Here is a 15,855-nt window from a genome sequence, read left to right as displayed (position 1 = left end):
AACAAAATGATGTTTGATTAGAAAATAATCTTGTTTCTGTCAGACAAGTTGAACCTCCAACAGTAAAATTGTCATTTAATTTATTTAGTTTTAATTGTATGTGTTGTATGATGAAACAATATATTCTATAGTATTTTATATAATGTATAAAGTGTTGTTTTGGCTCCTTTGTTCCATTGGCTTCATTATAACAGACACAGTAGCGAGCCAAGAGAAAGTGATGAACGATGCGACTGGACATTTATCATTCTATGACATAAATGTGTTTTTTCCTGGAGGACAACAGGTCAAGGATACTTTTTTTTCTTTTTTCCTCAAATGACATTCCTAAAGAAGAATCTTCTTGTGCCATATAATCGGAAATAATCCGCCACTGTACCACTGACATTTCAAATGCCAAGAATGTCTTTATCCTCCAATTAGATTTTCTCATATTACCAGACCACGATCCAAACCTTTGGCATTAGAAATGAATTTAGAGCCGACCACAGTGAGAAGCTACATCCACTGTGGCCTCCGTCATCTCTCTCTCTCGCCGTCTCTTCACAGGCAATTTTGTTAAAGGTCCTCGATGCTTGCAAACTGCTTACTGTGGCTGTAAATACATCTCTCAAGACACTGAATCGATGGGCCAATCTAATTGACGACAGAGGCTGTGAAGATGTTACAGCAGACGGCGAATCTTCAGAGATCAGGCTTTCTTTATAATTTCTGCATACAGATGACTTAATAAGTCAATGTCGAATAGACAAACAACAACGCATATAGACAAGGATGCCTTCAGTAAAGTCAAATATAAAAAGTGCAAAACAGCTTTGTTCCCCTGCTGCTTTACATGAATACTGGACGACACTTTGAGCTCATCCTTCTGTAGGGTGCAGACAGAGACATGATGTGGATTGGCAGGTCAATATGGATTAAGCAGGAAAACAATAGAGTGCTGACGTTTTTTCCAGACACCATGTGATCTGCTGTGACTGATGTTTTCTAACTGGTAAAAGCAGTGTGGAGCTAAGAGGAGACTACAGGAAAAACTAATACAGGGGTATATATATCTCACGATATGATAGGTGATACATGGTCCGCTACACCTATAATATCATGATACAATGATTCTGTGATAATCAATATATTGCAACACAATCATATCGGTCTATCTTAAGAGTTAAAAGTGCAGGATTTCTCTATTTATTCACAACACAGAGAACAAAGTGCATAAAGTCATGGATGGGGCTTTCTCCTCCATTATCCCGCTGTAAACGCTTTCTCTCATTCATTGAGCAGCACAGCCACGAGGAGACATGAAGTAGCAATTGGAAGGCACTGTTTACTTCTTCATTTCTTCATTAAAATATCGATATTTGCCCTGGCATATCAATCACCGTATTGCACGAGGAAGGAACGACGATATATCACAAAAGAAAATCTATATTTTGACCACCTGCACACAACCCTCATCAGCCTTACTTGAAACTTCAGTCAAAAGCTTTTGTTTATATGAACTGAAGACATTATTATTATTATTAGCATATTTAGTTATTCAGCTTTGCAGAAACACAATTTATGGTGTGTATTTACTGTGTAAATTAGATGCGAATCATGTGCATGTGTGCACAGGCTTCTTAAAGAATCAAAAATGCAGTTTTCTTTTTGTTTAACACAAATATGTCAACAAAAATCCTTGCTGTTACACAGAGGTTAATTCTGTAATATTTATTTCTCCCCTTCACAGTGACATTAAACTGGAAACCTTTTGCACGTAATGCCGTCTTTCAAATTGAGCTTTTTACTTGTTGAAAGAGTTGGAACATTGTGGAGACACATTTGTGCTGAAGACACACACGACTATGCTAAATCGTATAACGTTTATTTCCGCCTCTATCAGAAATTTCCGGTATTTCCTTGTACTTTTATGTCTTTTCTGATATTTGAAATGACTTCAGGGGAAATAACTCTGTTATCACAACTTTTTATGAAGAGTCATTAAAGGTCATAGAGACCTGGTAATTGCTTTTCCATCGTAGCATATAAAAATGACTAATTTTACAAGGCATGTTGTTTCTAACCCACATATTCTCTCTTTCTCTTTCTCTCTAGGAATCACCAGGTTTGATCTTCTGGGAGACTTTGGGAGATTTAACTGGCTGGGAAACTTTTACATCGTCCTTTCGTACAACCTGCTGTTTGCAGTGGTGACAACTCTGTGTCTGGTGAGGAAATTCACCTCAGCTGTACGAGAAGAGCTACTGAAGGCTTTGGGTAAATTTATCTTATTTTCTTATCCATGAATCCAATGGAGTTTCATCTCATAATATTGTATGATGCACCATTTCTTCTTCTAATAATAATAATTTTGGGTGCAATGCTGCCCTCCAAAGTTCTTCAATGCAGTTCCAGAATGCACTATATATTCTAAAATTGTGTTTCCTTTGATAATTACACGTACTTGGCCTATGAACCTGTCTATATTTTAAAGCCTCTTTCATATTAAAATTAGCGGCTACACCTGGGATTATTGAACCTGAGGTAAAGCAGCTAAAAAAACATTGTGAAACCTTGTGATGTCACGGACAAAGAGTGAAGAAAGAAATGCTCAATGTGAAGTCTCCCTTTCAATCAATTTTCTCAGTTGCTACGATTGACATTACAAAGTGCGGAAGTTATTGCAGCATAAATAAAAAATAAAGCAGGCGAAGAAGAAACAAGCATGTTTACCCAGGACTCGCACGTCCACTAATACTGATCAGAGCCAAAGCGGATAAAATGCAGAGTCTCTTGACCTGGGAGTGTTTGCCAATTGAACTCATTCCCACTGGTGAGAAACCCAGTGAACCTGGGATTAAACTTTCAGTATAAGACTCCCATTTCCTCCTCATTGTGAATCTACAAATATGGAGGGAGATTGTGTCGTATTATTTCTCTCAGAAAGTAACAAAATGGACGATTCTTTGCAGTGAGAGGATGGAGCTCGTCTCAAAGACTTGTGGTGGGTGACAGGACCGCAGTGTTTGATACACAGAGTGGGATAGGGTTAGAAAATGTCAGACAGAAGGACTGAGGAGGAGAGGGGCGGGGCGGAAAGAGGCACATCAATACCTGGTGTCTAAGAGAAAGTCTGAGGCTTTTTAATGAGATTTCTCTCCCTTATCTCCTCCTGTCCAGGTCTGGATAAATTGCAACTGTCAAACAGCCCCACGGACCCTGAATCTGGGAAGCTGTCGGCCAACGGGCATCAGAAAACTCTGTGAAAGGGATGACACATCAACACACACACACACACACACACACACACACACACACACACACACACACACACACACGTATATAATATATAAACACACACACACATCTTAGCATAGCCAAAGGGAGATTTTAACAGTACTGCCTGACTGCTGAAAGGTGAAAGGGATTGGAAAAGAACTTAATAAACCCCAGCAGTGTCTGACGGATGCTGCAAATGGAGGCAGAGAGCAATTTAGCTTCGTGACATTCCATCCTCTGCGTCTCAGATGGAAGCTGGGACAGAGCCAGGGATGCGACGGAGGGGTGAAATAGACTGGCATCACTGCAGTGACCTTGATGTTGACCTCAACTGCGACTGTGACTTTAAAAACCACCCATCTCTTCTCTTCAGGAGAACCCCCACACCCCCTCCACTGCTACTTGGTATTCCAAACTCAAGCTGCACTAGACAGAAGTAAGAGGCTACAGCAGGTGAAAAAAAAAATGCACCTTCTGTCTTTTTGTTTTTACGTCTTACAGCAAACTAAAAGGCAGTGGGTTGTTGTGTTTTCCTTCACACTGCTGCTGCTGCTCTGTATTCAGCGTAGTAACATCAGTATGTTCATGGTTGCATTCGCAGGTTGTGGTCTCTCGATGCTGTGTGGACTGATACAGGCGCAATAAAAAGGTGTCAATTCTTTCTTTTTCATTTAAGCTAAAAATGTGAAAAAACAAAACAAGTCTTTAATCCACTCTCACGTTATATGCATTGGCGCTGTCGTTACTGACGGGGCCTCAGATTTTAGCACTTGTGCGGTCATTAGTCTTTTATTTTATTGGGCTTTATTACTCAAGTGCGCTTTAAATTTATCGATGATGTCATTCTAGTTAGTATGAAGTAGGGTAAGAACTTTTTTTTAGGTGCTCTAGATTTGACTTGAGCTACTCTACAAACGGCAAACTAGACTACATGGGAGTTTTCTCCGCTCCAGTGCCATTGAATAGAAAGCTTCAGTGCATTTGGAGTCTGCCTGGGGTTTTTATTATTATTATTATATGCACATGATAAGAAAAGGTCACCATTTCCTCGTCCATCCCTCCCAAAAAAACAAAACAAAAAAACAGAGAGAGAGAGAGATCAGATCTGTCACTTTTGTTAAATGTTGTATTTCCATGTACATAAGGTGTAATATTTGTACCTCCTTCAGGCTCCATGGATGTGAATAGTGGTCTCTCAGTGAGTCCACCGAGGGTCTGACTCACTAAGCAGTCTGTATTTTCTTTGACATATTTAGTTTTGAACACCTAAATCTGATGCAAACCTGTAACAGTCTTCACAAAAAGGGTGCAGAAAGACTTGGTGACTCAGGCCCCATGTACATGTCGTCGTATTGCTGCATATAATCTTCTGAACTGTGATGTTCTTTGTCTCCAGAACCACCTTAAATGCCTTATATGACAAGCATCTCACAGGCTTAACGTTAAGGTTGTTTCCTGTTTCTGTGTGTCGTCCGTTTATGTCTCGATAGACAGTTCCACTGTGACCTGCTGTACACCATCGAGTATCTCGTCTAAAAGCCAGCTGATATGATGTACGTGATGTTTGCCATGAACGTTGTCAGAGTAGCTCTAATCTTCATTTTGAGACTCATTCCTTTCCCCAAAAAAGCTTGAGCACTTGCTAGAATAGGGTTGGAGCGATTTAAACAACGTTGTTTTTATGGTGTTTGCGGCTGCCGTGTGTTCTCATGGTGATTTATATGACGTGATAATGACAGAAAAAAAAGGAAGCAAAGACATTTTAATTTATATATATATATATATATGCATTTGAAACTATAGTTTCTCAGGACAGGGAATGTTTTACATCAAAGCTGTCTGCCAATGATTGTTGCTTTATCACAAAGACGGGATCCAAACACAGATTTGGGATTCTGAAGCCATCTTTCCCTCATGAGCAAATCAGACCAGGTTCTACAATATTCTCCACTCCTTTAGATATTCTTAATGTTAGGATGATGAAAAGAAGGCACAAGTGTTATGGTGAAGTAAAAGGGATTGATAATATACACTGGTTAAGAGGATTTTAATGAGAAATAAATTAGATGTATTTTTATTTTAGATTTCCATCATAGTTGTGCTTCCATCTAATGAACAGACGAGTAACACTAGACTCATGACAGGGAATCAACACAATCATACTCCTCGCAGAAGCTTCTGACCTGAGAGCTGACGGGTCTCTTTATTTTTATTATTAAAGCAAGCTTTTTTCTGTTGTCTTTACAGTACGACTGTGTTCCACAGAGAGCCGCTCTGTACTGTATGTGATGATGCAGCTTTTCATTTCTGTCTGTACGTCAAGTCTCTGCATGTCATATTTTGGTAAAATGTCTTGTGAATGTAATTTTTTTTAAATAAAAATTTCTCAGTTTGTTAAATTTATGTTGTTACTGTTGATGTTTTATGTCTTTTAAAAAAAATAAAAGTAGAAAATGTGTCCACATGTTTTCACGTGTCATTGTAACATCCAGGATTTTGTCTCCGTGTAGATGCCGTGTATTCACTGAGCCTTAGAGATGCCATGCTAGATGTGACACAATTTATGATATCAATATGATTTGTAACAAACCTCCACTCATGCCTCCATTTCCTGATGTTACAAAACTATGGTGGCCTGCACATACCAGAAAATATGTTGTTCCACTTAGTAACCTTTCGCCTGTGGCTGGTTTGACACATGGCAGAACAAGACGGCAATTCTAAAGCTACAAACACCAAATGATGCTTATTTTGAAGTGATTACATGCTTCTTATTCATTTGGTTTTCCGCTAGTATGCATTATGTGTTTTATGTTATGCTATTTTATTGATGTAGTTCATGGCTGGTGAGGCACTGACTCGCTCAGAATCAGATTTACAAAGAAAAAGGAACATATTCACTATTAAATTGGCAGCATGCGCACACTAACTACTGGTTATGTTTCATATCTCATCAGCATTCTTTACACACACACAGATATATAGGTAAGGTACATATTTGGCTAAGAAAGAATGTTACATTTGCTCTGCAGCCTCCAAGAACAGCAGCACCTGTTGGGCTCACACTGTGCCCCTTTCCACTGCCGTTTTATGTCCGATCAGCAATATGTCACACATTCTTTTCAAGAAAATAGCCAGACTATAACGTAAAATAAAAGTGCCTGCAAACATTATATTGGCGACGAACATGCATGCATCAACCCAGTGTCCAGGAAACTCAGGGATTCTGACTATACAAAATGATCAAAATGATTGGAATCATACAGAAAACTATTTTTTAAATGGATTAATTTATTTCATGTTATCATTATTAGTTTATTTAATTGATAATATATAATATATTACAGAAACATATTAATGGGTTTTATATTCATTGTCCAATGTTATACATGGACTTCAATTCAAAGATTTAAGTGGTAATACCCTTCACATTTAACACACCTTAGATGAGTTGATCTAAAACGTGTACCTGCTTCAGATGAGTTTTTTGTGGTAGACAGATCTGCAGAGGGGACATGAAGGTCTGCTGTCTGCTGTAAACGACTCGAAGGCCTCCAAGCAGAGCTGGTGAAAGAGGTGAGAGCACGACAGCAGCACGGCACGTCTTCGCTGTTGACGGTTGTTGGACTGAGCGGCTTCTGTCGGCAGGTGGTCCTGGCTGCACAGAGCTGTCAGGCAGATGGGACAGTCCAGCACGCCTCTCTGGATCACCTGTTTCAAACAAACGATATGTGGTGTTCACTACTTTATTGCAGATAAAAGACGATGCATAATACATGTAGAGCATGGATACCCAAACTCAAATGGCGTTTTTATAGTATTCTTCTTGAAAATATGGTGTAGTCATAAAAATAAGTAGAAACTTTTAAGTAATTGACCAAGTGTTTCTGTTATCCTACAGGTCAACAAGAGTTACTGCAGAAGAACCGATTGTCATTAATGGTGATAACTAGAGCTGAAACAATTAATCAACTATTTTGATAATCGATTTAAAGCTTTTTTCATTATTAAAACAAGATTTCTGATTGTTTTAGCTTCTTAAATGTGAATATTTTCTTTGTTTCTTTGCTCCACATAACAACGAAATCATCAAAACTGATTCATTTTGGTTTGGTTTTCTGACATTTTCTGCACCAAATCGACAGATTAATCGATTATGAACATAATCATTAGTTGCAGCTCTAGTGATAATGCATATGCTTTGTGATGTGTGTGTATCTGTGCATGTGTTCATGGGGCTAGTATTTAAGCCCTCCTGGATGTGATAACTTGTTGTCTTTTGTTTGCCGCAACCATAAATAAAAGCTACAAAAATCACCTGCATGACAGTAAATTAACTTGGCGTTTGTTCCTTCCACTGCTAAAGTAGAGGACTTTTAACTTGCAGCTGCCTGACAGGTTTGATCCAACGCAACACAACATGTTTACCAGTGATCCTTATAAAAACAAAGCAGCACACGCACACAGCTCAGCCGAGCGATTACCCCAAACACAGCTACCTGGAATTGAAAGCCCATCATGTGTTTCAAATGTTTTATATCGAGCTGTGCTCTCTCACTTAAGGAGTTTGCATCCGTGTAAAAAGGTGCAGGGAATGTGTTGAAAGCACATTCACCATGTGATGGCCCATGTCAAGGCTGAGCCACTCTCGTCTTGTGCTCAACCTTTTCACACCAGATAAAGAAAAATTCTTCTTTGCACACACACACCTCACCCCCCACCCCTCTGTGGAAAATGGTACTGTCTGCTGTGAAATCCAACAATGGAGCCTTATACAACAGCAACATCTTAATGTCTTTTCAGTGATGAAAAGCCTGTCGTGCATTATCAGACAGACTCTTGTTTTTTTGTAAACAGGGAGGATTATTTGCCTTCCCCACTGCCTTTCATTTGGTAAAGTGAATGATCACCTCAGGAGAGAGTGTACTTTCAATATAGCAGCTGTGATGCTGTTGTCCGTATGTGCAAGCGTTAACATGTTCAAGAAAAGGCAAAGCAGACTAGGATTAGATATTTATACAAGGCCACATTTACTGTGGATGAGCAGAGAGCGTCTTGTGTTCCCTGACCTGCCTCTGTATTCTGTCCCAGTCGTTTCCCTGCGGTTCGGCGACGCTCTTTCTCTCCAGCTGCTGGAACACTCGTCTGCTTGATGACAGGGAGCGGTCGATATCACTCAGAAAAGCCTCCGTGTTGGTGTGACAGTGTCGGACAAAGCTGTCATTCAACTCCTGCAACTAATTAGAAAAAAAAAAAACATTTTATTGGCACAAAGGAGGCATGTTTCATTCAGACGCAACACAATAGAGCCGTGTTTTCGGTACACGCAAATTGTGTCTGTGTGTGTGTGTGTTTGTGCGAGTCAAACCTGTCTTTATGAGGACATGTTGTTGGTCCTCGCAGCTTTAAAGGGCTTTTTCAGACTTAAGACATGGTGTTAGGGTGAGAGTTAGAATTAGGTTTATGTCAGGGTGAGATTAAAGGTTAGGGTTGCACACTTAGGGGTCAGGGAATGAGTGTCCTCACTAAGACTGCTGTAGAAGAATGTGTGTGTGTGTATTGTAACGGCTGACGCACACTGACAGGGTGTTGTTGTTAAACAGCGAGATCAATACAGTCATGTATCCCACTAATAAGGAGACTGAATGGGAACCAGGAAGATGGCGCTGGGAAACATGCAAACAGTCATATTAACACATATGAGATAAAATCTTATCAATATTAACTATAAAAAGTATAAAGTATAAAAATCTTCTTTTATGATGCATCCTATCAAGTCCTTCATCCTCACACTGGCCATTTTAAAGACTCTCTTCCAGTGTCTGTCATCCCATAAATTGTCCGTCTCCTCCCATGTACAAGAGCTGTTGCTAAGCAACGCTAATGCCTTCATATGCTTTAAATCAAAAACAGTTTTCAATCGTCGGGGTTTGAAGGGGCTATTTATACACGCAAGTTTCAGAGGCAGTCGAACAATAATGATTATACTTAAAATAAAATAAATGTACACCGGCGGCGAGATCGTATCAATTAAGCCGTCGCCATGGCAACTGAGGGATATAAGATGTGTCTTAAAAGGTCCAGTAAAACAAACCCAATGCGTGATAGGAACTTGTTTGTCAAAGTGAATCAATAATTGTATAAGATAACAGAAATGTAAATGTCTATATAGAGCTTTTAGAGGACTGATTTCATCTAAGAAAGTTCAAAGTTCAAGATCATATCTGTGTGTTTCTGTGTCTGTAAAATCCAAAGATATTCAGCTAGGCAGGTGTACAGTAAATAGATTTCTATTCATGCACTATATATATTATATAATAAGTAGATAATGTAACTTATTACTTTCTATATGCACATATATACCTGTTATTTTCTCTCCGACACACACACACTAACCGTGCCACAGTGTCATGAGAAGTGCTTTACAGCAAGGCTTTTATCACTAATTAAACAACTGTTAACTATTGCGATGGAGGGGTTTTTATGAGCCCGGCTGACTTTTTTCGACAGTCAAGGCAAACAGTGCAGCCTCTGGTGAACTTTGCATTGCTCCACACACTTGGATGAAAACAGGGGAGAGTGGGGGAAGAAGAGGTGGAGCGCAGGAGGCATTATCTCACGGTGATCCATCTAGATGCCAACAGTGTCTCCCTTAATGTGTTGACTCAGGGTCGGACCTCCGTCGTAAGTAAAAATTGAAAGCGTAGCATCAGGATCAGCTGATAAGATTTCTGAAACTGGCCTGATTTGCTGATTTCTTTTCTTTCCTCCCCCCCTCCAGGCAACACCTGGGGCACAAAGATGCTTTATTGCCTCCTGCTATCGCACACGGAAAAAAAGCCCTGAAAGAATGGATTTCTCTGTCTGAGACAGTTTCCAGCACTAACACGCCTGTTTGCATTACAGTCAGCTAAGCAAATAAGTCTTCCCCCCCTGAAAATCACGTCAGTCAGAGCTGTCAGCGCGGCGGCTGCACATGCTCGCAGCTCTTGAAGATCATCCTCAGCGCGACAAAAGATATGAGACAATCTCGTGACCACCCACGACCACTGATTCACACACAGCACCAATGGGACTCCATCCCCATGCATGTGAACGTGGACATGGCCTAATGTGTTAGAACAGAGCTAATTGGCGAGGTTTAGGTGACGTGTCGGGATGCAGGGGTTTTACAGGGCGAGATGATGGAGAGTGACGAGGAGGCGTAAGGACGCTCCGACCCTTGCAACGCGTTACAAGTGTGTGGTCCTTGTTGCATTTGTCACTTTTGTTTAATCAACCTCTTTGAAGTGCAGGTGCACTCTCCGTGATTACAACACTGAAGACTCACTGGAGACTCAGAACATGCAGCTCTGCATCCTTGATATCTTTGGTCGTCTACGGCCTCAGATGGAAGAGGCTTCACTAGGTGGCATTGTTCCCTTTTCCTGTGAGCCACAGTCAAATGACCCCCCCCCCCCAAGTCCATCACTCAGACACTTTTTAAATATTTCCCTCCATCACGTCCAACAACTGCGTGATGTATCGCTAAGAGAACAAAGCCTGAAATGAGAACCTGTGTCAGGTATCCACTGTGGCACATGTCACGTCGTCTTCATCCTGTCAGGCCAAGATGGGCGCTACACACACTCTTGCAACACACACACACACACACACACACACACTGATCGATGAAGGGGGGGGGTGATATCGCGGCTTTTGTGTTGACCCTGGAGTCGACCAGACTGTTTGACTAACACACAAAACTCTCTCTCTCTCTCTCCACATCAGTGGACAAACAGTGTATGATTCACAAAGCATCAAAGAGATTTGAAGAGGGTGAGAGCAGGTGAAGGTGTGTGTGTGTGTGTGTGTGTGTGTGTGTGTGTGTGTGTGTGTGTGTGTGTGTGTGTGTGTGTGTGTGTGTGGGTTAGCAGTGGGGTCAGTGAGTCCCTAAGACCCACACCTCAACCCTGATAGCGTGGGTTTTTGTCACAGCTCTTATTCAATCAAGGGTTCTCTTTATGTTTACTATATGTAAATATAAATGTATGGGATACACAATATTATCGCCACGATATTGCCCAATATTGCCATTAAAATGTATTATTGGAAACCGGCAAATACACCAAGAAAATCTGTATCTACATCTGTATTATATTCATGTCACCACAGGAGAGACTAAATGACCTCTGCAGTTGGTATTGGTTATCGGTTCAAGAGTTCCCGAAGTACAGACATAGTGGATATTAGAGCTGCAACTAACGATTATTTATATATAATATCGTTTGGCCCTTAAATGTCAGAAAATGTAAAAAAAAATGTTAATCTGTGTTTGTCAAACTCACCTTTGCTTCGAAGAATTTGCGTCGCAGCCGTTTGTCCTTTGGGCAGATTGTTTTCCTAGCGAGTCTGTACTGCTTACGGGCGACATGGCCTCGCCAGCACGCTTGAATTCTACATACAAATCACAAAAACAACAAGGATTAGACAATGCAGTGTTCATTTTTAAGGATGTAAAATGAAAAGTGTGAGGAAATTGGCAGATATTTAAGGGAGATTACATTCACATAATAAAGATATTGTCTCATAAAACTGTTTCTATACATTTTTCGGAACACATATTCACCATTAACTAGATGCTTACTAACATATATAAGTCGCAAACTAGCTCTTTATTAGTAGTTATTAAGCATGTATTAACATTATTTTTTTTCCTACATAAGGTGTTAATATGTGCTTAATATTTACTAATAAAGGGCTAGTATGCTACTTATATGCATGTTAGTAAGCACATAGTTAATAATGAATATGTGTTCCCTGAGCTAAAGTGTTACCCAAACATTACACATAAATAAAATGATAAAAATAAAGAGATAACATAAAGGCCAGTCAATAAAAATAAGTTTTAAAAAGCAATTTAAAGACAATGTTATATTTTCATACCTGGTGGCACAGTGGTGTCTGAAGAGCCGTGCTGCGTCATGGATCACGCGTGTCTCGTACTGCTCACGTCTGCACACGGGGCATCGCTTCCTCCCTGAGAACCTCTCAAAGGCCTGCAGACATGCTTTGTGGAAAACATGGGAGCAGGATAGCAACACCTACAATATATATGATAACACAAAACAGTAAAATCATAAGAGAGTAGATGTTAGAGTATAGGTTGCGGGGGATGTGTATTGGATCTTTAAATGCTTAGAAATGTGTTTGTGTGTGAGCTTTAAGCCACTTTAAATCGCTGTGTATTTATGCACATGTGTGAAAGTGTGGATGTGATGTTAAGTGCTATTTGTCAAGGAAATAGAAGGAGTCAGGATGACCCCCCAGTGAGGCGACTGGGAGTGGGGGGGACTAAAGTCTCCTTCTACCTGGGAGTGGGGCTTCTTTTATCGTCTGAAAAGAGACGGCCACCGCTCTGGGGCTTTGCACACAAACCAGTTTACTCAGATCTCTGGAGGGCAGAGGGGAGGCATATTGATTTCCTATTGTTTTTCGTGCCTGACCAACACACTCCATCACCGGTGAAAGGGCCCCCTGCAGTGTACAATTTCCAAGAACTCCACAAGCCATTAGACCAGAGCGAAATTTCTCCTCACAGCTACAGTTTAAAGCCACACATACAACAAAGAGATGGAATACACATTTTTTTTTCTTTAAAGCAGTAAAGCTGGGGGGGGGGGGGGGGGGGGGGGTATCTAAATGTGAGCATTTTCTTCAACTCAAGCATCAATGTTCATAGTGTAAAGGATTTAAAATATATAGTATATTCTCATGCCATGATAAGAACTTAAATATTTGAAGTACCATGAGTGACACTAGTGTACAGGAATTTAAGTTCCTTAATGTCATCTTAGACACCACCCTCTCCTTCAAAATACAATTAAAATCAAGCTAAACTGTTTCAGGGCAGCAATAATAGTTATGTACTCACATATTACGGTATATTGGTCCTTAACCCTTTAAAACCTAAGCCTCAAAATTATTATTTTTTTGCTTATTTTCACCATAAAAGGGCCAGTAACTAAGTCATTTTGCACATTTTTCCAGAATACCTTTCAATATCTGGCAGTTATTTGCAACTATTTATGTTAAAATAGTGTATTAACAATTTAAAATGAAGAAAAACAATCTCAATGTGCAAAAACAGGCCCAAAAACTGTTCATTCAACAGGAAACACTTCACTTATCACTGTAAAATCCATGAAAAAATGAAAAAAAAATAATTCAAAATTCAAAATTCATTTTTCAAGTATTTGTCAATTTTCCTTTTTTAAACCCCTTTAAGTCTGTTACCTTGAGAATTTGTGACTGTTATTCAAACGATAAGAACAGGAGACAGGAGTACACACACAACTGCTGTTGTAAGCATTTTCTTCCTTTGTCACACAAACGCTTGAATGCAACACCAGACAGAAGCACAGTGGCACTGTCACAACGTGAAGGCTTCTTCCAGGAAAATGCCAAATCACCCAAAGATTCCCTCTTGTCACTTTCCCTTGTTAGCAGGCTCTAATTAACTTTTTTTTTTCCCTGAGTCAAACTAATATTTACACATGCATCTATGGCAACTGTGCTTTGTGCGGCCGACCCTATTCTAGTCCCACATTCTTGAGGAGATTGGCATCTTAAAAGGGGATCGGAAAAGGTGTAAAAAGGCTGAATGACCCTCACAGTTACACACTGATTGCTACATCATCACGTCACACTCGAGTTCCAGGGCAGTATGGGTAAATTTGTACAGTTGTCTACACAGATTAGAACATACAGGAACTGCAGGTGGGGGGGCTTTGTGTGCGTATATTTGTGTGTGCATGTGGAAACACCCGGCTTTTTCCCGAGGACAGACACAGTAACAGAGTATTAACAGTAGCTATACAGTGTCGGGGCGAATACCTGAGGCTGAAGGCAGAACTCCTCCCTGCATATCGCACAGGGTTGAGCTGATTCCCCCTGCTCAACGGACCTCGCCTTGACCCGCGTCCACTCTGCCTCCATTAGCCTCTCTGCCGGGAAAGCCACCAGACCCATCTTCTGAGCTGAGCAACACAACACAATCATAAAATTAATCTTGACACAAAACAAATCTAAAAACAGTTTTTTCTTACCTAACGTTAAAGGAGGTGGAGCAGGATCGAGCACGTATTCACTGTCACCGTATTCCTCCTCCACTTTTTCTCCTGATTGTTGTTTTCTTGCTGCTTTTCTGTTGCATCTCCACAAAGGGTCGGATAACAAGAAGTTTGAATGCAGCAGGCTCCGAGTGATGTGGTCCTGAAAGGCAACGGCGGTGACCACCATTGTGTTGCTCGTCTTAGACTTCAGGCCCTGTATTAGTAAGAGTAGAAAGAGTAGAAGAAAGTATATTAACATGTGCATCTATCTTTCTATCTATCTATCTATCTATCTATCTATCTATCTATCTATCTATCTATCTATCTATCCACAGACAAAGTGTAGATAACATAAAAGAAAAAAAAAATATATATATACAATAGATAATATATAATAAACTACAATAAGTCAGTGCTGGAGAGGTTAGAAACCCTGGGAGGGCTTATCGAGAACCTCACCATTAAAATAAATAAGTAAAATTAAATGTATCTTATCAAAAAAAAGAGGACAAGTGAGTTTATGAGTTAATGAGAGGAAAGAAAACAGTCTATCTATCTACAAAGGTGATTTAAGTGACTCTGAATGTGGCAGGTCTGAGTATTTCTGCTGATCGTCTTGGTTTACAACCAACAATCAAGCTAGGAGACCACTTTACAAGGTGTACCTAATAAAGTGGCCGTTTAGTGTATACACAGCCTGTGAAAGCAAATAAATAAACATTTTCATGACAGAAATATTGTTACTAATGGCCTAAATGTTGTCTTTATTTATGTATTTGTTTGTTTTTACACGACGTGACGCTCAGCTCGCGCAGGTGTTTACTATCTCGTTAAGCAGGTGCAAAACATGACGCAGCAAACTTCACTCTGCTCCGTCTAAACACGTCAATATACGAAATAAAGAGACGGCGGCGGCATTTTCTGCCGCAGTTCTTATTTCAAATCAGCTTCATGGATTAAAAACACAGATATATAAGCATAACAAGTGATATACAAACCTTTTTTAACCGCGACGCCATCCTATCAACGGACTGTTTGAGTGGTTACCGGGCAACTTAGCCCCGCCCCCTGTCCTCGCGTCACCGCTGCCTCTGATTGGCTGAAACCTCTGAGTCAGCTGATTGGTTATTATTTCCAAATGACTGTGAAGACAGACATTTACTGTGTTGTTTATGTATTTTATTTTATTTTATTGTGTGTTTTAACATTTTAAATATGTGATAGTGTTATTCAGGGAATTAAGTAAGAGAATGTAAACAAAACAAACTACTATTTACTGAAAAATTGTGTTATTTGTCAAGTCACAGACAATATTGCACAAACTCATTCACAAATGCATCAATCAAAGTAAAAATCTGTGATAAAACAAGAAATGAGAGAGAAAAATTGAACAGCATGACTGGAATCATGAGATATTATTATTATTATATAAGTAATTCCATACATTATTCAATATCAGTCATTTTTTGAGGTTCAAAATACATCTCACCACCACAATATT

At 39.9% G+C, this 15,855-nt stretch overlaps 2 protein-coding genes across 2 annotated transcripts in view; one reads left to right on the top strand and one right to left on the bottom strand.

The window, feature by feature from the left end:
* The window catches only part of lmbr1 (limb development membrane protein 1), a 33,080-nt gene extending 27,361 nt beyond the window's left edge, over positions 1 to 5,719 (top strand). The window contains exons 16-17 of the mRNA XM_083901290.1: positions 2,098 to 2,259; positions 3,163 to 5,719. Of these exons, the coding sequence (XP_083757416.1) occupies positions 2,098 to 2,259; positions 3,163 to 3,248 (248 nt within the window). The 3' untranslated portion in view covers positions 3,249 to 5,719. The remainder of the gene's footprint in view (positions 1 to 2,097; positions 2,260 to 3,162) is intronic.
* Positions 5,720 to 6,735: 1,016 nt separating this feature from the next.
* On the bottom strand, positions 6,736 to 14,541 carry rnf32 (ring finger protein 32; the record flags this gene model as incomplete). Its single annotated transcript, XM_083901928.1, has 6 exons — positions 6,736 to 6,972; positions 8,331 to 8,498; positions 11,589 to 11,697; positions 12,187 to 12,344; positions 14,137 to 14,279; positions 14,349 to 14,541. The coding sequence occupies 6 exons, from the start codon at positions 14,539 to 14,541 to the stop codon at positions 6,736 to 6,738; spliced, it is 1,008 nt and encodes a 335-aa protein (XP_083758054.1).
* Between the last annotated feature and the right edge of the window lie 1,314 nt (positions 14,542 to 15,855).

This window comes from Microchirus variegatus, assembly GCF_963457635.1.
Source record: "Microchirus variegatus genome assembly, chromosome: 15".
In the NCBI taxonomy this organism is placed as follows: Eukaryota; Metazoa; Chordata; class Actinopteri; order Pleuronectiformes; family Soleidae; genus Microchirus; species Microchirus variegatus.
The sequence above is the reverse complement of the archived record's forward strand: the minus strand, read 5'-3'. Positions and strand labels throughout refer to the sequence as shown.